Genomic DNA, 22,226 nt, shown 5'->3' with positions numbered 1-22,226 from the left:
AGAGAGAACTAACCATTTAGATACAGAGCTGCTCAAAGGTAGAAGGCAGAGACCTGTGACAAGCAGTTTGCATTTGACACCAAAATTGGAGGTATAGTGGACAGCGAACAACGTTACCTCCGATCACAACCGAATCTTGATCAGATGGACAAATGAGCTGAAGAATGATGGGTGGAGTTTAATTTAGATGCATGTGAGGTGCTGCATTTTGGAAAGTCAAATCAGGGCAGAACTCATACACTTAATGGTAAAGTCTTGGGAAGTGTTGCTGAACAAAGAGACCTTGGAGTGTATGTTTGTAGTTCTTTGAAAGTGGAGTCACAGGTAGATAGAAGAAAGCATTTGGCAAGCTTGCCTATACTGATCAGTGCATTGAGTACAGGGATTGGGAGGTCATGTTGTGGCTGTACAGGACATTGGTTAGGCCACTTTTGGAATACTGCATGCAATTCTGGTCTCCCTGCTATAGGAAGAATGATGTGAAACTTGCAAGGGTTGAGAAAAGATTTACAAGGACATTGCCAGGGTTAGAGAGGTTGAGCGATAGGGAGAGGTTGAATAGGTTGAGGCTATTTTCCCCACACTATTGGAGGCTGAGGGGTGACCTTGTAGAAGTTTATAGCCAAAGTTTTTTTTTCCCCAGGGATGAGGGTGTCCAAAACTAAAACACATAGGTTTGAAGTGAGAGGAGAAAAATGTAAAAGGGACTTATGGGGCAACTTCTTCACACAGAGGGTGGTGTATGGATTGAGCTGCTGGAGGAAGTGTTGGAGGCTGGTACAATTAAAACATTTAAAAGGCATCTGGATGGGGATATGAGTAGGAAGGGTTTAGAGAGATATTAGCCAAATGCTGGTGAATGGGACTGGATTAATTTAGGATATCTGTTCGGCATGGAGCAAAGGGTCTATTTCTGTGCTATACAACTTTATGACTATGATTCTTAATTGGATAAGCAGAAATTGCTGTCTATGGCTGACAATTGGAAAACAACATTCTTTCAGTTGCTTCCAATGTCTTAATGGGTACACTGACCACATGATGTAATACTGATCTGTTCAGGTTTGACCTTGGGCTTTTGGTGAGTTGCCTGGTTTCAGATATTCTAGACAAGGGAGAGACTGTATTGCTTGCCCCTGCTCTTCTGCAAGAACCAACTAGCAGCTGATGTGGCAAAGAGAAGCTATGCCCACACAGCTGGACAGCAAAGCCACAGGCTCAAACTAGAACGTCTGCTCCAGAGTGGGAGGCTGTTCCTGCCTCAAGGGCTGCCACCCCATCAGATTGTCTGGCATTTCTAACACCCCCAGCAGCACCACACCTTGGTAGTGGGCACTGCCAGGGCTCCAAGTGGGCCCATGCAGAACTTTGATTATTTTGAAAATTGGGTAAGTCCTTTGCTTGTAGGGCCGTGAAGGCTCATATGGTCTGGGAGGGACAGAGTTTGGGTTTTTGGGAAGAAGGGAGCTGGTGGAGGTCTTATGGGGAGGAAAACGGTGGAGGTAAAATCTCATGAGGGTTGCTCCCAATACACAGGGATGACTCAAAGAGACATTCCCCCTTCCTTCCTGACTTTTAATCATGTTTTTGAAAAAACGCAGCCTGCCCACTTCCATCTGCCTGCCACAGAATCTGTGTTAAAGCAAGGGCAGCATAATAGCCAGGTCACCTAGCTTGGTGACAAACTCAGTTGCTCCTAAAAATGGCAGGCAGATTTCCGTTCCCCTGCCTGCAAAAACATGCCCACCAGGGATCCAGAAAATGCATAAAGCTGATTGGCTGCACTCCAATGAACTGAGGAAAATAAAAACCTCACACTTGATCGCTATCCAGAGAATCCTGCAAAGAAGATATTCATCTGTCAACATAGAATCAGCATGAATGGTGCATCAGATCATTCAGGAGTCTGTGTTGCCATGGCAACATAGGTTTTTACATACGGTGTAGTCTGGGGCTTTGGATAATGATGATAGGGCCTCCAACCTCATGTGGCTGACAGGGAAGCTCTCTTTCTTTTACCGTCTGCCCTTGAAGGTTGGAAGGATTTGCAGGTTTATCATCAATCTGTTGTTTGTATCAGGAATATGCCTTTCTCGAACGGGAAGTCCTTGAGTGGGATTCAAACCGAGAGCTCCTGGAGCAGATGAAAGGCAGTGCTACCCACTGCACTGCAGACCCTCCTGCAGCAGGATGAGTGCAGCTTCATAATGAGCCTGATCCATTTTGTATAGTCTAGGCCTAGATCCTCTGCAGAGGTTACCATCCTGTTTGCCACAATGTGCAATGTGAAAACCCACAGAAATTAAGCGTAGTGAATGCTGAATGAATCCATCATTGTCCACAAAATTTGGACTGACACAATCAAACTTAAAGTGCTTTCATCTTCTGTGTATCTTATTTTCTTTAAGCCACAGGGAATCATCATACAAATGCATGCAGCTTACAACTTAGAACGCTTTACCTATGTCAATTTGTAAAGCATATTTAAGCCTAGCCTCATCATAGATGGTGACCTAGTGGTTGTTCATTTCTTAGGTAGAGATTAAGTAGCTCCCAGATTGTCATTAGATTCATAAAATCAAAATCAATGTAGGAACAGTGCCATAATCTTGCAACTTTTCTCAGGCAATCTCAATTCTTGGGAGAATTTCCAGCAACAATCTACTCCAGAAATGCTGTTATTTTAGCTCATGAACGGTGGGAATGGAGAGGAGTTCATGAAATCTCCTGTTATTGCATCACCCAGAATATTAACTATTCAACTGCAGTTTATGGGTTGACTGAACAGAATTACATTGCAGATTTAAGCAATTGACACCAACTATGTTACAGTTTCACAGCCTTTACAGTTGAAGAAATAATTTGCATTTCTATAGTCTCTCTTTGACCTCAGCCTTTAGCATAATAAAATGTTTCAAGGTGCTTTAGGAAAACAAAATATGACTTTGAGCCACACAGATGATCAAAAGCTTCATCAAAGACATAAGGTTTAATGAGAGTCTTCCAGGAAGAAAGTGAGGTGGAGATGCAGAGAGAATTCTAAAGGTTGGAGCCGAGGCAGCAGATGTCACTGACACTGTCACTAATGATGGGGTAATTAAAACTGAGGCCAGAATTAAATAAGTGCAGAGCGTGATGGCAGGGAAATAGTGCTGCTTATCATCAGTGTACACATAAAAATTAACGCTGTGCTTTTGACTGATGTCTTCAAAAGGCAGGATGTAGATAGAAAGAGGAGATGTCAGGGAAAAATGTTTGGGAGACTAGAGGAAATGGTATGGAAGCTGAAAGAGAAGCCTTTGCAAGAGATACGCTGATTATGATTGAGTAAGTAAGAATGGAACCAGGTTTGAACATTTCTACTCATCTGAGAAGAAGGGGAATGGTGTAGATTAGATTACTTGTACAGTGTGGAAACAGGCCCTTCGGCCCAACAAGTCCACACCGACTCACTGAAGCGCAACCCACCCATTCCCCTACATTTACCCCTTTACCTAACACTATGGGCAATTTAGCATGGCCAATTTACCTGACCTGCACATCTTTGGACTGTGGGAGGAAACCGGAGCACCCGGAGGAAACCCACGCAGACACGGGGAGGATGTGCAAACTCCACACAGTCAGTCGCCTGAGTCGGGAATTGAACCTGGGTCTCTAGCGCTGTGAGGCAGCAGTGCTAACCACTGTGCCACCGTGCCACCCAAAAAAGTCACGTAGGATGTCATTTGTGACATATGAACTAATATGGCACAATGGCAAATTTAATACCTATTTTTTTAAGTTCAAACGTGATGTAGAAAATAGAGCAGTCAATTTGCCCACCACAAGCTCCCATGAGCAGTCAGGGGATGATGAACTGATACCTACTTCAGTGATGTTAGTTGACTGATAAATATTGTCCACTGTTTTAACATTCTTATGGCAATGATTTATATGTTATCATGTGTTTCAGTTATGAAAATAACCCATAGGGGGACATAATTTATTGGGGGACATAATTCAGATGCTGAAATGTAATGTTTCAATTTTTAAAAAATTAATGCAGCTCATGAATATCAATTAAAGCACAGGAAAGTTATTATCCCCCCACCCCCACCCTCCCCCCCCACCCCCGTGCTTTTAGTGGATCTTCAAAAAGTGAGCCTATGGCATTAATGTTTTGAAAAATGATTCTTACTTAATCAATAATGTGCTAAGTTTTGACATTCAGCTTCTGAATTCCAACTCCAAATGGCACAAAGTGCATTTAAACTACATCCTGCCTCAGCAAAAACTATCTCCATGGAGACCAATTCCTGCCTAAAAGCCTCATCAATCATCACTCTTAATGCAGTTTATTGATTTGCTCTCAACAAGTGAAAGCAGCCATTGAACTCACTGCAGACTGCTAGCGGTTTTGTGGACAGGTCAGGGGGTGTAGAAGGGCAGTGGGTAATGGGAATACCACCCCCAACGCCACCTCCACCCCCCCCAACACCCGATTTGAAGAGCCACCTGCATGGCAACTTTAAAATTCTGTCTCAAGGGTACGTCATTGACTCAGATATCCTAAAGTTCAAAACGTGTTATATGAATGTCTGCTTTTTAAGGTTTTGGTCAGTTCTAAATCAGTTGTTAAGGGAGACCACATTCTCTGACATATCCTACACCAATGCTTTGCCAACATTTTCCTGTTGTGACTCCATTGTTATCCCACAGATGTCATGTGATCCCAGAATGAAAATTGGGAGTGGATTTGCAAACTGCGGGATTTGCCCTGATTAAATGAAGACCCATTTTGTTTTTACAGACTGGAGTTGTAACAGCAATCAGGCCTCAGAGAACAGTTGATTAAATAACACCCCCTGCCAGAAATCGTTAATGTGACCACAGTCCAGGGTATTAGAAAAACTCAGTCCCAGATCCATAGCTTGCATTGCTGCCTGTATGCCTGCAAACCCACAGGGGGTTACCTTCAACAATTTGAGAACCCCTACTTTATACAATATTAAACCTATGAAATAAATGAATATGCTTCCTGTCAGCCTTTTTTTTCATATTAACATCTTACTTATACATTTAGAAATAGGACAATGTAAACTTGTCACACTTCACTGATGAAGGGCTTACGCCTGAAAAGAACTCTCCTGTTCCTCAGATGCTGCCTGACCTGTTGTGCTTTTCCAGCACCACACTTTTCGACACTTCATGATCTTTGAGCTAGGAGAAAGTGAGGACTGCAGATGCTGGAGATCAGAGCTTAAAAATGTGTCAAGAATGTCATAGAGCAGCTGTAAGATATCTTTCTGAGTGATCAGTCAGAGATCATGGTCCATATTGGTATCAATGATATACATAGGAAGGAGTGTGTGGTCCTGCAGTCAGAATTTAAGGGAGCTAAGTAGAAAATAAACATGCATGACCTCAGACGTAGTCACCTCCAGATTACTCCCAGCGCCATCTGTGAGTGAGGACAGAAATAGGAGTACAAGGCAGGTGAAAAAGATGGTGCAGGAGGGAAGACATCAAATTCCTGGCACACAGAGACTGGCTCATGGGCTAATGGCATCTACACAAGTCAGATTAATTGCAACTGAACAGAGGTTGGACTGATTTCCTTGCAGTAGGTTTAGATCGTGGTTTTAGGGAGAGTTTAATCTAATTTAGCAGGGATGTGGGAACCAGGAGAGAATATAAGTGAATAATATCAGAGCGCGCAAAATACTGGGAGACACAGCTAGCATTAGAATAGGGATTAATAAAATAATACTGACCTCAATGCATAGGAGAAAATAAAACATTGAAAATAAGGGTTACATTGCAAGTAGGTGGATTCATGAAATGCAATAAATAAAACTGGTAAATTACAGGAGCAGATTACTTCGTAAAATTATAAAGTTGTGTTGATAAAAAGAGCCTGGCTAAAGGAAGAGTCAGATTGGATGTCCCTGGTCACAAGGTGTACAGGAATCATAGAATCGCAACAAATTGGAAACAAGCCATTCGGCACATCAAGTTCACATCACTCTTCTGAACTTCATCCCACACACTCGACCCTATAACCCTGCATCTGCCATGGCTAACCCATTGAGCCTGCACATCCCTGGACAGAATAAATATTTTATCACGGTCAATCCACCTAACCTGTTCATTTTTAGACTGTAGGAGAAAACCAGGGCACCCGCAGGAAACCAACACAGACACAGGGAGAATGTGACAGTTGCCCGAGGGTGGAATCGAACCTGGATCCATAGCACGATGAAGCAGCAGTACTAACCACTGAGCCACCGTGCCAAAAACTAGGAAAAGAAGAAAAGCATCGATATGACAAGAACCAAGGCATTAGAAGGTGCAATTACGTTGCTTGGTGCAGTCTACAGAACACCAACCAGTGGGAAGGACACAGGGGAAAAATATGTGCATGAAAATTACAGAGAGATGTGAGCATTTTATAAAGGGGTACATTAACTACCTGAATATAGTCCGGGATAATGACACTGTGAAGGATAGGATGAAGTGAGTGTCCTTAGATTGTGTTCAGGAGAAATTTCGATGTCAGTGTATGTCAAGTCAAACAAGAAAGGACATTCTGCTGGGCTGGCTTCTTGAATGGGAGGTGGGCCAGATTGATCAGGTGTCTCTGGGAGAGGATATTCAAGAGGACACTGTTGTATCATATGGATCAGAATGACAGTGGAAAAAGAAAATGGACAATCCAGATTAAGAATAATGAACAGGTGGAGAGTTGACTTCAATGGAGCACAAGCAGAGCTCAGCCAGATAGACTGGAGCTGTAGATTACGAGGATAGATTAGAAAAGTTGGGAATATTTTCCATGGGGAAGAGAAGACTAAGAGGAGATTAAACAGAATGTTTCACAATCATGAGACATCCATACAGAGTAGACAGAGTGAAACTGTTCCACAAAGGAATTGAAAACTGTGGAGAAGGAACAGAGCTAAAGCAATTTTTAAAATAAGTAAATGCAATGCAAGAAAAACACTTCACGTAACAAGTAGTTAGACTATTCCTGAAAAAGTAGTGGAGGCAGGTTCACTCGAGGCATTCAAGAGGGCATTAGATGATTATGTAAACAGAAATAATGTGGATGGTTATGGGGAAAGGACAGGAAAACAGGAGACATCATGCTTTTTTGTGAGCCACTACAGTCACAATGGGCTGAATGGCCTCCTTCTGTAATGTTTAAATTCTGTGATACTGTAATATTGTGGAACTATGTAGCTACATAGTACAACAAATCTGTGCAGATGTGGATACTTGTGGTTGTATGAGACCGTTCTGTTGTATGGACTGTTTAAAGAGAAACCTTTTATTTGAAATACCATTTGCTTTTTAATTCATGTTTAATTTACACTAGTTTGGATTTGTGTTTAAAGTAAAGGCAACAAAAAATGGAAATCTTGCTGCAAATTCTTTCATTGGGTAAATTGGGTTATTTTGGTTTGTAATTTCCTCACCAGGATCATGACACACAGTAATTGCAACCTCCGTCTCAAGGTGGCACTGTATCACCACTGCTGGTTGGAGGGCAGAATTACACATGAGCGAACTGACATCAACAAATTCCCTTCCTTATGTGAACACAAGAAATGTAGAATTAAATTATAAAATGTACACATCTGCATGCTTGGGCTCTAAGTCTTCATCCTCCTCTGACTTCATTTTATAATAAGATTTCACACTCGATCTTGATTCCCCAACAGGAGATTGGTTAGTTCATATAAATCTATTATCTGTAAATCCAAAAATGATTTGCGGTCACATTGGTGTACAAAATTCAAATATTGAGCCTATGGATTTAATCACTGGTGGAAGTGTGAGAGCTTCATTCCAAATAATTCACACACAGCAAGTTGTTGATCTTGGCTGTGCATGAATGCAATGTTGGATGAAGCACAGGGAACAAAGCACTAGAGAGCAAAGAAAAGGAGCCTGGGAAAAGGATGGTTTCTTGGTTGAGGTGGTTGATCTGTACAGGGATGTCTTGCACAAGTAAGAGATGCCTTTGGTGTGTTTATTGAATAGAATCAAACTCAAATGTTTGTTCCTTCATACACTACTGTACAGAACCAAACTGCTTTAGTGACTGTGTATGTAAATAAAGATATTTTTTATAACTGAAGTATGTTTTGAAATTTTTTAAAAATCTGAACAGGGATGCCTCCCATGATTGGTTCTAAACTATCCTTTATTTTTCATTTGTAGAAAAGTTTTGGGTATTGATTATAAGGTAATAGTATTTCAATTTCTTGATAATACTAAATTGAACCATCACAACAAAGAGGTAAAAACGTAGGAATTAAAGTCCAGACACAGCTTAGAAGAGTGATCTGATAGGTGGAAAATGGAGTTCACTTTGCTGTGGTACATTTTGGGAAACAGAATATTGAAAGGAAGCATGACCCTTCTATTAAAGCTCTCAAGGGTGCGCCAACCAAGAGATTGCTGACAATGGTTATGCATTTCAACAGCTGACTTGCTAAAACTGACATTAATGAGCTTATTTAATCATGTAGAATGATATTGATGTGGAATTTAAACTGACTTTACTTCCTTATTATCTATTATTAACATATTAAGCCTTAGTGAATCATCATGAAAATTAGTTTACAGTGCATTTCATAATGGTTGATAGTCACATTTTAAAAATATAACTCTGTTTTAATTAAACTTACTAATAAACATTCATCTTCACACACATGTAATGTCCAGCTGTATTTTTATTGAGTAATATTAAATAAAGTTAGCTTTTAATCTTATTGCTTATGGTCTATTTAGCCAATATTCTATAATAGATGACCAGAAATTTCCTCCAATTAAATACTGGGTAGAATAAATCTGTTTTCAATCCGAACTTCAAACTTCATTTCCTAACTGCCAAGTTCTCAATTAATATATTTGACTTCATGAATTAACCATTACTGGTCAAGTAAAAACCCTTTCACATAAGTTTAGAACTCATCAAGGTGAAACCTGCTAGTGCTGATAAAATGCTACCAAAGCACCTACGTTCAGTATTCTCAGTGGAGCTAACGTGTGGGTAGTTCCATCTGCTCTACCTCCACAGTGTGCTTCAGTACAGTTCTGGCTACAAGCCAAATCAGCATTGTTCTTTTCTCTACATCAGCTAAAATAGCATTTCACTACCTTCTCAGAAATAAATTACCAACTTAGTGACAAATTGGGGCATTGTTTTGCTCTTGTCCACACTCTGTATGAAGTCGACTGTAATTGTTCAAATTTAATTCATATAAAGCCATTGCAGCCTATACAGAAACTTATTCAATTGGTCTAGGATGGACTCAAATTTTGGAGCTTAAAAATGAAGGGCTGAATTTTACCAAAAAGGTGTCAGTTTTGTGTGTTTCATGTCGGGTTTCCCTCTCTGAACTCTGGTGAACTTCATTATGTATCAGCCGTGCCTCCACGTCATTGTGTGCATACCAGCAATGGCAATACTTGCCATTTCAGGACCTTATGAGATTTCTACCACTGCTGCCATATTTAAAGCCAGCCATACACCAGGTTAAGGACTACTAGTCACAAATAGCCTTTCACAGTACAGGGTAGACAAGCAGGAGGCTAGAAGAACACAGCAAGCCAGGGAGTATCAGGAGGAGGAGGAGAAGTCAACATTTCAGGTGTAATCCTTCTTCAGGAAACTGTGCACAGAGCAGGAGGGAAACAAAAAAAGCTCCTGAGGGCACATAGGTGACATGGTGGCATTTCACTGGAAATAGGAGTGCGCATTCGTAAATATACTACCACTTTATATCATCACCTCTCTAACCTACCATCAGCTACAAGAATCAAATTACACAGGCGCTCTGTCTTTTGTCCCATACCATTTTAGAACTCTGTCAAAGGGAGTGCAACTCTTTCCTAACATTCACAATTAGGTCTTGTTATTGATCAGACTTGGGAAGACAACTGAGTGACCAGACCCCTAATTGATCTCCTTGAAGCTCACAGCTTACTTCCCCCTAATACCCTATCTGGTTGCGCTGGACTGCAGGACTGGATCATGGTCCACTCCCAGTACTGTAATGAACCACTAACCCTGACTGCCCCTAGTTCCTGGACTAATATTGGACAATGCTTTTGACTTATTTTACCACTATCCCCTGATGACATTCTCCCATGACGACTGAAAACAACCTCTTTAGATCTTCAAGGAGAAAGTGAGGTCTGCAGATGCTGGAGATCAGAGATGGAAATGTGTTGCTGGAAAAGCGCAGCAGGTCAGGCAGCATCTAGGGAACAGGAGAATCGACGTTTCGGGCATTAGCCCTTCTTCAGGAATGAGGAAAGTTGGTCCAGCAGGCTAAGATAAAAGATAGGGAGGAGGGACTTGGGGGAGGGGCGTCGGAAATGTGATAGGTGGAAAGAGGTCAAGGTGAGGGTGATAGGTCAGACTGGGGTGGGGGCGGAGAGGTCGGGAAGAAGATTGCAGGTTAGGAAGGCGGTGCTGAATTTGATGGATTTGACTGAGACAGGCTGGGGGGAGGGGAAATGAGGAAACTGGTGAAATCCGAGTTCATCCCTTGTGGTTGGAGGGTTCCTAGCCGGAAGATGAGGCGTTCTTCCTCCAACCGTCGTTTCGCTGTGGTCTGACGATGGAGGAGTCCAAAGACCTGCATTTCCTTGGTGGAGTGGGAGGGGGAATTGAAATGTTGAGCTACAGGGTGGTTGGGTTGGTTGGTCCGGGTGTCCCAGAGGTGTTCCCTGAAACGCTCCGCAAGTAGGCGGCCCGTCTCCCCAATATAGAGGAGGCCACATCGGGTGCAAAGGATGCAATAGATGATATGTGTGGATAAATAATCAATCCGGGAGCGTAGGGGAATGAAGGTGAGGCCTCTGCTGAGGACTGATCTTTCATCCTCAGAGAGGGGTAGGTCTGGAGGGATGGTGAAAACACGGCAGGGCTGGGAGCTAGGACCTGGTGTGGGGCTGGATGCACCCGATGTGGCCTCCTCTATATTGGGGAGATGGGCCGCCTACTTGCGGAGCGTTTCAGGGAACACCTCTGGGATACCCGGACCAACCAACCCAACCACCCTGTAGCTCAACATTTCAATTCCCCCTCCCACTCCACCAAGGATATGCAGGTCTTTGGACTCCTCCATCGTCAGACCACAGCGAAACGACGGTTGGAGGAAGAACGCCTCATCTTCCGGCTAGGAACCCTCCAACCACAAGGGATGAACTCGGATTTCACCAGTTTCCTCATTTCCCCTCCCCCCAGCCTGTCTCAGTCAAATCCATCAAATTCAGCACCGCCTTCCTAACCTGCAATCTTCTTCCTGACCTCTCCGCCCCCACCCCAGTCTGACCTATCACCCTCACCTTGACCTCTTTCCACCTATCACATTTCCGACGCCCCTCCCCCAAGTCCCTCCTCCCTATCTTTTATCTTAGCCTGCTGGACCAACTTTCCTCATTCCTGAAGAAGGGCTAATGCCTGAAACGTCGATTCTCCTGTTCCCTAGATGCTGCCTGACCTGCTGCGCTTTTCCAGCAACACGTTTCCATCTCTTTAGATCTTCAGACATGGCCACATGGTTGAAGCGCATATAGTGTACGAGCACAGTGTGTTGGAACACACTGCAGTTATGATATTGATGCAAATATATGGAATCAGCTTCTCGTCACTCGCTAGTAAGATTCTTTCTCGATGTTCAAACTTTGGGTGTAAAGTCAAAACTTTTTTCTTGACATCGCAAAAATCATTTTCCCAATTGACTCAGCATTGCCCATATCATTCAGGGACTGGGAAACCTTAGCCCAAAGCGTCTAACTCACTGCTCTGTTAAGAAACTATCTGTTTGATAAGCTGCTCCCATGCTGATGGAGCCAACTTGAGGGAAGAAATGTTTTGATAGAAGATTTGGAGAAAGCTAACTCTGGACAGTAAAGCAAAGTCCCAAAGCACTCCTCTCTGGAACAATGCATTCTAACCTGTCCCAGCCATAATGATGCCACTTATCTCCACATCCCCACCAAGTAACTGGCGCAATTCCAGAATGAAAAGGTTGTTAACTTTCTCTTTTGGTAATTGTTGCTCTCCTTCCATCACAGATGGAGAACTGCCAAATCTGGAATCGTCCCAAACTTAAAAGTACAGGTCCACAATCCTTTATCCGAAATCCTTGGGGCCAGTTGTTTTTTGGAATTTGGAATTTTTCAGATTTTGGAATTTCAGATAAAAGATTGTGCACCTGTACGGATGAGATGGAATACATTAATGTCATTGTATTGTGCAGGAAAACACCCCACATGCTTGTAGTTATGAAACAACCTGACTAAATTGCATCAAGGCATGCAGCAACAGACTGATTTTAGCGCGTACAATCTTTGATTCTTCTTATTGACAGCAGTTTTGTGATTCAGGTCACTAATGTAGTCATAGGGACAAGCTGGAGTACTACCATTGAATGAGCTAAAATTCATTGACTCAACGAACCAGACACTGAATTTAATCTCCTGTGGAATGAAGATATGTGGTGGTGATAAATAATTCAGCACAGTGTTCTCCCGAAGGATTACGCTAGATTGAAGTACAAAGGTAAACATTGTTCCAAATCTCTGGCCAAAACACTTTAGCCCAGAAATTCCTGTCAAGTACAGATGATGCTAATGGCTCTTATCATTATGCATGCCAATTTGCACAGCAACTTATGGCAAGGGTAAACACAGGGTCCAAGTGAAAAACCCAAAATTGCAGGCAGAAACATCATTTAAGTTTCACAATAAAGCATCCCTCTGTCTGATGAAATGAATTAAATAACAAGAAAATCATGCACTTGCATGGACGACATGAAATAAATTAGCCACAAATACAGTTCAGTCAAGCATACTGTTGATAATTTACTGCTATGTGTTAATTATTAATAAGCATTCTGGGACTATTATTAAATATAATCTCACTTCTTTTCATTTCTGTTAAGCTTTAAAACAATAAATTTATTTTTTAAAATATATTTTTGTCTCTTTTCTCTCCATTCTCTTAACACAATGTTTCTTTTCCTCACTAGTTTCCTTCCTGTGTATGACTTGGCCACTGAATTCATGATTTGAACTCGCACTTCTTGGTTCAGATTGTCTGGTTCATTTCACAACCCTTCACTCTGATTGGACAGTTGCTTGTCCTGCTCACTCAGGTTTCAGGTGCTCTGTAGAGGACGCTGCACTGTTCCAGCTCCCACTTCCAGCAACCTGTTCCACAAAATATTAAACAGGCAAGTACAAGTCTAAATTGCAGCATCATTCATTCAAGGGACCCTTAAGATTAGAATCTTAGTGTTATGATTTGGTTTGAAACAGCTGGAGAGAAATTAGTGGCAGGGAAAAGAGAAATGTTAATAACAATCTTCTTCCTTTCCTCTTCTCTAGCTTTTTTATGTTAAAATATACTTTATTCATAAAAGGAGTCTTATATATATATACACACACACACATACAGTCGGTTCTGCTGTAACACAGTAGTTCCGTTTTCATGCGACCCCGTGTTTTAAGATAATCACATAACAGCAGCACCATTTAAACTATTGGGGCCAGAATTGCTTTATAACCAGTACACACTTTAAAAGTTTGCATTTTAGAAACAGTATCCCCAATTCGTCAATCGGTTTATAGCGAATTCACATTAACAAAACACGCGTTATAGCAGAACAACCTGTATAGTCAACAGCATGAGCTTAGATTTGTTTCCATAGCTTTTCCTGGAACAGGTCACTAGCCTGTCACCAGGTGCTTTACCATGAGGGGTCCCACTTCCATAAAACATGGCTGACCACTCACATGTCTGGGAGTTCTGCAACTGGAAAATAGGTTTTCCATGATCAGTGAAGGCCCGCAGACTGGCAACCCCTGTAACAAAAGCAAATCATCCCAGTTTTTGGGTTATGTAAATCAAACCAAGTGTGCATAAATAATAGGTGTCTGCATCAGGCTTGTCTGAGCCACCAGAGATCTTTGTCTTAGTGCAAAAATCATGGGATTACATGAGTTTCTAGAAAATTGGTTCACCTCACTATGTAGACTGTAGTAGAAAATTATTTATGGAAAAGAATTTAAAAGGCTGAGGCTATTTTGGTCAGCAATGAAGGAATGGAAGGAAGCTTCAAGCACAGAAATACTGAACTGGCAGGCTTACATTTAAGCAGAGAGATACTGAACTGGTGGTTTCCCCTTTGCAGATTGAGGAGGGTAGGGTGTCAGAGGGTGAGAGGAAAACATATGGGTTGGTAGGGGTAGTGAGTGAGCATGTAGAAATACTGGCTCATTGGATGGAATCAGCCAGCAGATCAGAGCAAGCACATTTGGGTCTAATAGTCATTCTGGATCTGTACAATATGAACACTAGCACAGATATTCACCACAACTCAAAATTGTTATCAGAACTTTCTTTGGGAGATGAAAGATGAACATTTTGCCAATGTTAGGCTGCTCCGTGTAATGAGGGAAGGAATGGCCCTGTGTCTAATTTTTGTCAGTTTCAATCAACATCTGACTCTGACCTTTGGCAATCAAGCAGAGTGCTGGTGAAGAACAGTTTGTGCTTTGTAGTGGTCGAGCGTGAGAAGGAGAGTGTAGGAGTGATTTTGGAGATTCATCAAGCAAACTTTAAAACCTTGTTTTGTTTTTGAATTGAGCTGAAGCTTTGTGAATGTCCAAAGTATCAAATTTCTGAAACTAAATTTGAACATTCAGCTGAACTGTGAATCACTGTGTAAGTTGAAGTGGAGCACAGTTCTCCTAGTCAAGTTACCTCACTGTTTGATGCTTTCACTTACTCTTCTGTAAGTCACTGCTTGTGCTTATATTTTGTTTTCTTTAACCACATGGAGGAAGGTCTGTGCAATAGTACAAGCTGTGTCCTTGTGCAAATAAAGTGAGGGATGTAATGAGTAACTATGTGGGAAGAAGAACACCTTTCTTCCTGAAAGGTAAATAAAGGTAAAACATTTTTAAAAGTTGCTGTGAAAATTCATTTTAGCAAAATTTAGTGGGTTGGGCTCCATTTCTGTATCCTAAACACATAGTTAAAGACCAGCAGTGTCTTATAACTGAGATGCTCCTTTTAATTCTCTGCCTTCTTTCTGTTATTCACTTCTTTAAGTTGAAAATTAATTATTTGTTGTTTTAAAGGCTGAACCAAAGATCAAAGTAAGGCTTAGATCAATTCACAGGTCGGCGCAACATCGAGGGCTGACGGGCCTGTTCTGTGTTGAATTGTTCTATGTCCTATGTTCTAACTCAGTATCAGTCTTTCTATTAACTGTTCCTAAGAAATTTGTTGGCACATTTTGTCTTGTTTTAACTTTAACCCACATCAAGATCCAGAGATGTTACTGTTATGAGGAATCACATTCTCACCCACTAACTTTCTTAAGCATAGTTTACACACATCTCTACCCTATTTACTCCAATCCCTGGTTCCTCCCTTATTCCACGTAAGTGCCTCAGCTTATCTCTGTTGGTTGTATGAATCCTTTGTCAATTAAATTTGAGCAGCCACATCCATTCTGTACTGGATACAGGCCCAAAGCTCAAAACTGCTCATTGTTTGAATTAATCTGACAATCTTGACAGAGGTCTAAAGGATAATAAACATGAAAAATGTGACAAAATATACTCACGCAGAAGTGATAATAATCTGAATTTCTGGCTGAAATACATTGTTGAAGCAGTGATAAGTGACCTTTACTCTCTACCTAGCCATGTTATGTTTCTTGACATGGATACAGAATAATAAAGTGAGTGGTCCATTAACTGACCTCACCTTGGTGGAATCATGGGTTAATTATACCCTTAGACTAGGAGTAACTAATGATCATGTCAGTTCATGAGCTATCATGGAGTCGTCAGACAATTTGGTAATGAAGCTGAATCTGTAAAGTTCTAGGTGATATGCTCTCTTATAATTGCTTATGTATGGTTATGTTTAATAAAACGTGTCAATGTACATTTAGCTGAGGGTATTAAGTGGTAGGAGCAGTAACTTTATAGAACTGGAGAGAAGGGGTAAGAAGAAGCCTAAGCCCAGATACAGCCCAGCAAATATATAGTGCTATTGATGAAGGACAAGGCCAGCTTAGCAATCCAACTTCAGAAAAGCCCAGTGATGAGGGGAAACAAGAGAAAATGAATTTCAAGACTCACTAGGTGCTGAGCTGTGGAGAGGGAAAGCCTGCGCAAAGCTGACAAAGTGTGGAGAAAAGAAAAACCCACATCAGGGGATGTGGCAAACTGCAAGAAGAGTCAATCAGCCTTAGTATGTAAATCATTACGTGAACAGAGGTCTTTACAGCTTGGGGAAGAATAGAAAACTTAAAGTCTGCAGCAGAATGTGAATGATACGCACTGCTGCTACTGAGCATGGTGGAGGGAGAGAATGTTTGAGGAAGCGGTGCCAATCAAACGGGTTTCGTTGTCATGGATTGTGTCAAGCTTCTTGAGTATTAGTTGTTGGAGTTGCACCTATCCAGACCAGTGGGTAGTATTCCATCGCACTCCTGACTTGTGCCTTGTAGATAGTGGTCAGGCTTTGGGGTGGTCAGGATCTGTCCTACCTGTCCATCTTCCTTCCCTCCTACCTGCTCCACCCTCTCCACCAACCTTTCACAATTACCTCCCATCTGCATCCACCTATTGCCTTCCCACCTACCTTCCCCCCCAGCCCCATTTCCACATTCCTGATGAAGGGCTTTTACCTGAAACACCAACTCTCCTGATCTCTGGATGCTGCCTGAACTGCTGTGCTTTTCCAGCGCCACACATTTTGACTTTGGGGAGTCAGGAGGTGAGCTAATTGTTGCAAAATTCCTAGTCTCTGATCTGATCTTGTCATCACAGTGTCTATGTGGCTAGTCTAGTTTAGGTTCTGGTCACTGGTAACAGGATGTTGGGAGTGGAGGATTCAGTGATGCTACTGAGCCTTAGAGACTAAAAAATAAATTATTACAGAAGATTTCCAAAAACCAGATGCAGAGATAGCCAATGTTTTCATGCATTTGACACAATGAAAAGATACCCAAAAGAGAGATTCGGAGTTCCCAGATTACTGTGAGCTTCCAATGTAAGATCAGCATTCATTGGTTACTGCTATTAGCTCACAGTAACCAATGAATGCTGATCTTACATTGGAAGAGTAAGCCCTTATTAACAATGGTGATCACCTGTACAATGATAATAATCTTTTGAAAATACATGAAACATCAAATGCAGGTCTTTAACCCTCAACAGCTAACAATTCCAAACATTGAACAGAGATTAAGACTAGTAAGCAGGGGACTTATTCTATATTTCATATTATTGATCAGTTTTCCATCCAACCTACAAACCATAGTGTTACACAGGAACTTCTTGTGGACCCTGGCTCACCAGCCTATTTCCTTATTGACAATGATGTGCTTCAGCTTTCTGATGGAGATCCAGAGCTGTTCTTGCCTCAGCATCACCCTGAAACAAGTATGGAACTGATACCAGTGCCTATAGAAAGTCTCACACCTGCTTTACAAGTAATAAGGAGATCTTCAGTTCCTCAGTTCCAGATGGCCCTTTCTTCTTATTTTTGTCCACCAGATTTCTCCCTGCCTCACAGTGAGTCACAAATAGACATGGAAGAGAATTTCAGTACAATAAGTTGTTATACCCCAAGTGATGGACAGTTGCCTCTTCCATCCTTTTTTTTCCCAATGGTCTTCACTGCTGTACAGCCCAAGAACCATCCATTCTTAGAAGCTGCCATCCCACTCCAACCCCACTACCACCCCCCCCCCTCCCCCCCCCCCCCCCCCCCCCCCGCTTGTTCCCCTTTTAAGACAGTAATAAAGGAGCTTGTCCCTTTTTACACATCCTCCTAGAGAGCTGACAACATTGTTGGAGATTAATGCTTCTTCAAGCAAAAACGAATTGGAGAAAAGAAAAAGTCAGAGTAAATAGTTAAATGTTGATGATTAAAAAGGGCACTGAGAATGAACTTGGAGCTCTGAAGTAATAAATTAACTGTACCTCTACACTAAGAGTAGCTACTGAACACGTGCAGAAGAAAATATGGCCTAGCCATGGTGTCAACGTCAGATGAAATGCAAGTGAAGTCTGAGTGTAAAAGTTCCAGGACATTTTCTTTTTTATCATCTCTCACATGTGGTTATTTTTGACAAAGTTGGTCAATGTTCAAATCGCTGAAAGAAAATCTGATCTTATTAAAACCTTGATGAATGTAAAATTGCAAATTTTATCTCTTTTAAAACCAAAATGATGTTTTTCTGTATAAGTATTTCATTGCAAGTACACCATTGGAAAGGCGATAATTTTTAAAAATCTTTCTCATCCCCTGACATATGTGTTATGGGACAGCAGTTAAAGCACAGCCATGACTTCTGATGAATGAATTGAAGTGAGAAAGTTCTGAGAGTGAATAGAGGATATTATTTAAGACTATATTGTGGGTTTCCTAACAGATATTAAGCCAAGTGAGAGACAATTTACTCCAAACAAACTCACCATTTGTGAATGACAGTTCTTTAAGGAGTTCCTCCTCTCGGGAAACATCCAGAGTGAATTCTGTGAAGGAAGGTTCTGCAGCTGGCTGGAATGTCTTCAGGGATTCAGTGGCCATTCGGATCCTAAAGCACAAGGAGTACAAAAGACAAATGAAAAACAATGTTCCTCAAGTCAAAGTTGATTATAAAACAAGGCACAGAGGTAATATTTTTCTTTTGTTCAAAATGTCTCCTAACAACTGGCCAATGGTTTTGCTTCATTGAAGATGTTGCTACATTTACACTGCAAGCTCCTTCCATGTTACAGATTCTACTTGTGATCAATCTTAGAACTCAACACAGAAAAATAACATTTCATTTCAAATTTACACTGATGCAATTTTATTAAAATATCTCCATGAATTGTTCAAATGTTATTAACACACAATCAGAATGATAACAGCACAATATTTAGATTTATTTCTCACTATCATAATGGACTGGTAGGCTGTCACCTAGGTAATTTTGAAGAGGTGAGAAAGGACATGGATGCATTAAAAAGGATTCAAATAGATTATAGACCCAATAGAATTCAGAGCTGTTAGGATTTCAGTAATATAGAACCCCTCCTGATATGCTGCCTTCCATGTCACCTCATCGCCTGGATAGCAGGCAGTAACCTTGAGAACAACATTGTCTTCAGTGTTCCTTTTAGTAAGGAATTAATATGTGGTGGTAATGGAGAGTGGATATCCCTGATCGAACAACAGATACTTAATGTAATAAGTTTGATAAGCAGAATCGCCTACTGATCGATTTTCTTACATTCTCAAAAGTAAAGAAGGCAAATAGCTTCCCTGTAGGAGGATACGTGTGGTAGCTCAGACAACTGAAAAGATAGGGAATGATCAGACAGAGGAGGATACACACTATAGTTACTGAGACAGGTAAAGTTATTTCTTACTGGTTGGAATGGGATCAAAGAGAAAATGGAGGCTGGGAAGAATGGGCCAACCACATACCAGAACATAGAAAGTAGTACTGGTTTGGGTCCTTTTCCTCCATGATAGACAATGTTAGTTGAGTATGGTGCCATTGGAACATTAACATACCAACCATGCCTCATGTTACAAATCAAGTTTTAGTTCTTGAAATTTCACTTTATGCTTCGAAACATAGAGAAGCTACAAAATCAAGTCAAGCCATCTGGCCAAGCAATCTGTGTCAGAAGTTCTATCAATGTGAGCATTAGAGTTTGATAATCTTGAAATGGGAGATTCTGTGGAAACTCTCCTAAAAGTGGCCATTGGAATGGCTCAAACCAATGTCCCATCTATTTTCACCTGCTTGATTTCCGTTCTGTAAAGTGTATAACAGTAGTTAAGTGGCAGTAGTTCTCTGTTTTATAATTCTGGAAGTGGTAATGATGAATTATATTGAGCTGTATCCAATTTGATGAGGTCACACAGGCTTTGGGCAGAGAAAGAGTTAATCTTGCATGTGATCTCAATAGAGATAGAGATGATATATGTGACTCCTGATTACGTGTTTTAATTATGTCTAACTAGTCAATATGGAGTGTGTCTACTGCTACCATGAAACAAATGACCTTGTTTCGTAAGATGAGTACCTCTTATTAACGCTCTATAGTGGTCTCTGATAATTAGAGAGGCCCCTAGACTCTGCCAAAGAAGGAGGATTGAGTGCTGCAAATTACCACATCCAGAAGCCATCGTGGTTTGTAACAAAAGGTTACAACATTCTACATCCCCAACAATATATTTCCAAATTAGAGGGTTTGGGGTTTCAGGTAAAGAGACCTATTCACATGTTGTAATGAAAGTCACCGAACAAGAATATATCAGTTACCCAATGAACAGTGAGACAACTATGGGCGTTCTACAGAAAATTAGGCATTAATTTTACTGTCAGAACAATCCAAAAATATGAATGTTATCTATTATCTTCATCATTTGGACAGTGAACAAATTTCAATGGAAATGAAAACTGGCTAATTCTATAATGGGAGAGTGATCGACTTAATCAGTTCACTTCCCAAGCAGTGAAGGTGAAAATAACTTCTCTGTTTATTATCTGTTAATTTTAGAATGTTAAAAGAATTAAACTAGAAGGTCCTTCAACCTTTTTGAAAGTTTAGGAAAGGCTTAATGACAGATGGCATTATTATAAACAGCCTAGGTAGAAAAATGTAAAACCTTTTACAAGCAGCTGGAATGATAGTTTTATGGTAGACAAGGTGATAAAAGGAGATAAAGTCAAGATATGCAAATAAGCAATGATCTCATTTATAGGTTGAACAGGCTCAAGAAGATGAATGGACTACTTCTTTTCTCTACTTTTATGTTCCAAATTTTACTATATGTCCCTGAACAAAATATTAAGAAGGACTGTAGTGATTGTAGAAAGGTCAGCCAGATGGATTACATAGAATATGAATTGCCTGATTGGGACTGTAAATCTGGCTGATAGATAAGAAGGATGAGTGTCAGAGATACTGTCAAGGACTGTTCGTGTGTAAATAAAGGGTGACTTGGAGATGGAATACTAGCCTCTGTGGAATTATTTCAAGAAAAAGTAATAAAATGAGTTTGTGTTTTACTGGTAAGGTGTTTGTGAAATACCCCACTCCAAATTTATTGGAGTTGCACTGGAACTGAAATAATATTTCAGGTAACTGGGACTGTATAGAAATCAAGCAATGTCTAGCAGACATTTTGAAATATGTGTGAGATGGGTTGATGTGATGTATAGTAGCTGGTTACTGTTAGTGATGTTACTGTTAGCTGGTATTACTCATTTCTAATTCTACACAAAAAGTTGTTTCTATAACAAATGTCGCACAAAGGGCTGTAGTCTGATTTCCTACTTTAAAATTATTATAAAGATGGACTGAGCTAAATCAGTTTAACAAGGCAACATTTGTAAATTTCAATTCAGTTTCACTGAGCATAAACTGAATCAAATGTTTCTGTTTCTCTGCTTCAAGCAATTTAAACATTTTATAGCAATTCTTAAGATAACTGTAATTCGATAGTGCAAAATAAACCCACAGTACCAGATCAATCATTTCTGCTGCTGGACATGTTGGCTGATGAATATCAGCCAGGACACTGAAAGCATGGGCCTGAATGAAAGCTGTCAGAGCAGAGGTGATCTGAGTATGAATATAAAAGGGGAGAAGGCCCAAAGCATGTCTGGATTGAGCAAAAGGAGCAGAATATGGTCAGAAAATCCAAAAGCAAATGAAATCAAGCATCACAAGACAGAGGTAGGTGAGTGGTTGGTGAATACCACTTTTATTTTCTCGCTCCCTAAGTCTAGCCAATGAATTAAACCATGCAATTTAGCTTTGGTCTGATGAATTGAGGCATGGCATAGTACCTCAATCCTGTTAAATGCACACCCAGAATGCTTTTTATGTCCAAACCCACCACATGTGCAAGGCTGAACCATCAAACTGGAAAATCTCAAGCTGTGGATTTTGAAATTCCAGCAGCAGTGAGAATTAATGTTGTACTTCTTCAAGGCTGTGAGCTCCCCTGATAGCACAGTTCAGGAGGCAAACACCAATACTCCTGCTAAGCTGCATTGCTGCAGAAACCTTCTCACAGACCAATCACAAGTTGACACCTTTAAGTTGTTACACACGTGCTGCTTTGCAGAAAATGGAAACAGCCCATGCATTTGAATAGACTATGGACAGTCTAAATAAATGAG

General features: G+C 40.9%; 1 protein-coding gene across 13 annotated transcripts in view; it reads right to left on the bottom strand.

Moving 5' to 3' along the window:
* trim36 (tripartite motif containing 36) overlaps positions 1-22,226 on the bottom strand; it is a 161,152-nt gene that overhangs the window by 19,030 nt on the left and 119,896 nt on the right. For 9 of the 13 annotated variants that reach the window (XM_043711000.2, XM_043710899.2, XM_087998524.1 and 6 more), the window contains 2 exons: positions 18,511-18,632; positions 13,801-13,869 (listed from right to left, as the gene is read on the bottom strand). In XM_043711000.2, coding sequence (XP_043566935.1) covers positions 13,801-13,869; positions 18,511-18,632 — 191 coding nt within the window. The remainder of the gene's footprint in view (positions 1-13,800; positions 13,870-18,510; positions 18,633-22,226) is intronic. The other 4 variants (XM_087998551.1, XM_087998539.1, XM_087998543.1 and 1 more) reach the window with 1 other exon arrangement.

Source organism: Chiloscyllium plagiosum, unplaced genomic scaffold (assembly GCF_037043375.1).
Source record: "Chiloscyllium plagiosum isolate Xiang-an unplaced genomic scaffold, Cpla_swu_hap1 HiC_scaffold_2, whole genome shotgun sequence".
Classification (NCBI taxonomy): Eukaryota; Metazoa; Chordata; class Chondrichthyes; order Orectolobiformes; family Hemiscylliidae; genus Chiloscyllium; species Chiloscyllium plagiosum.
The sequence above is the reverse complement of the archived record's forward strand: the minus strand, read 5'-3'. Positions and strand labels throughout refer to the sequence as shown.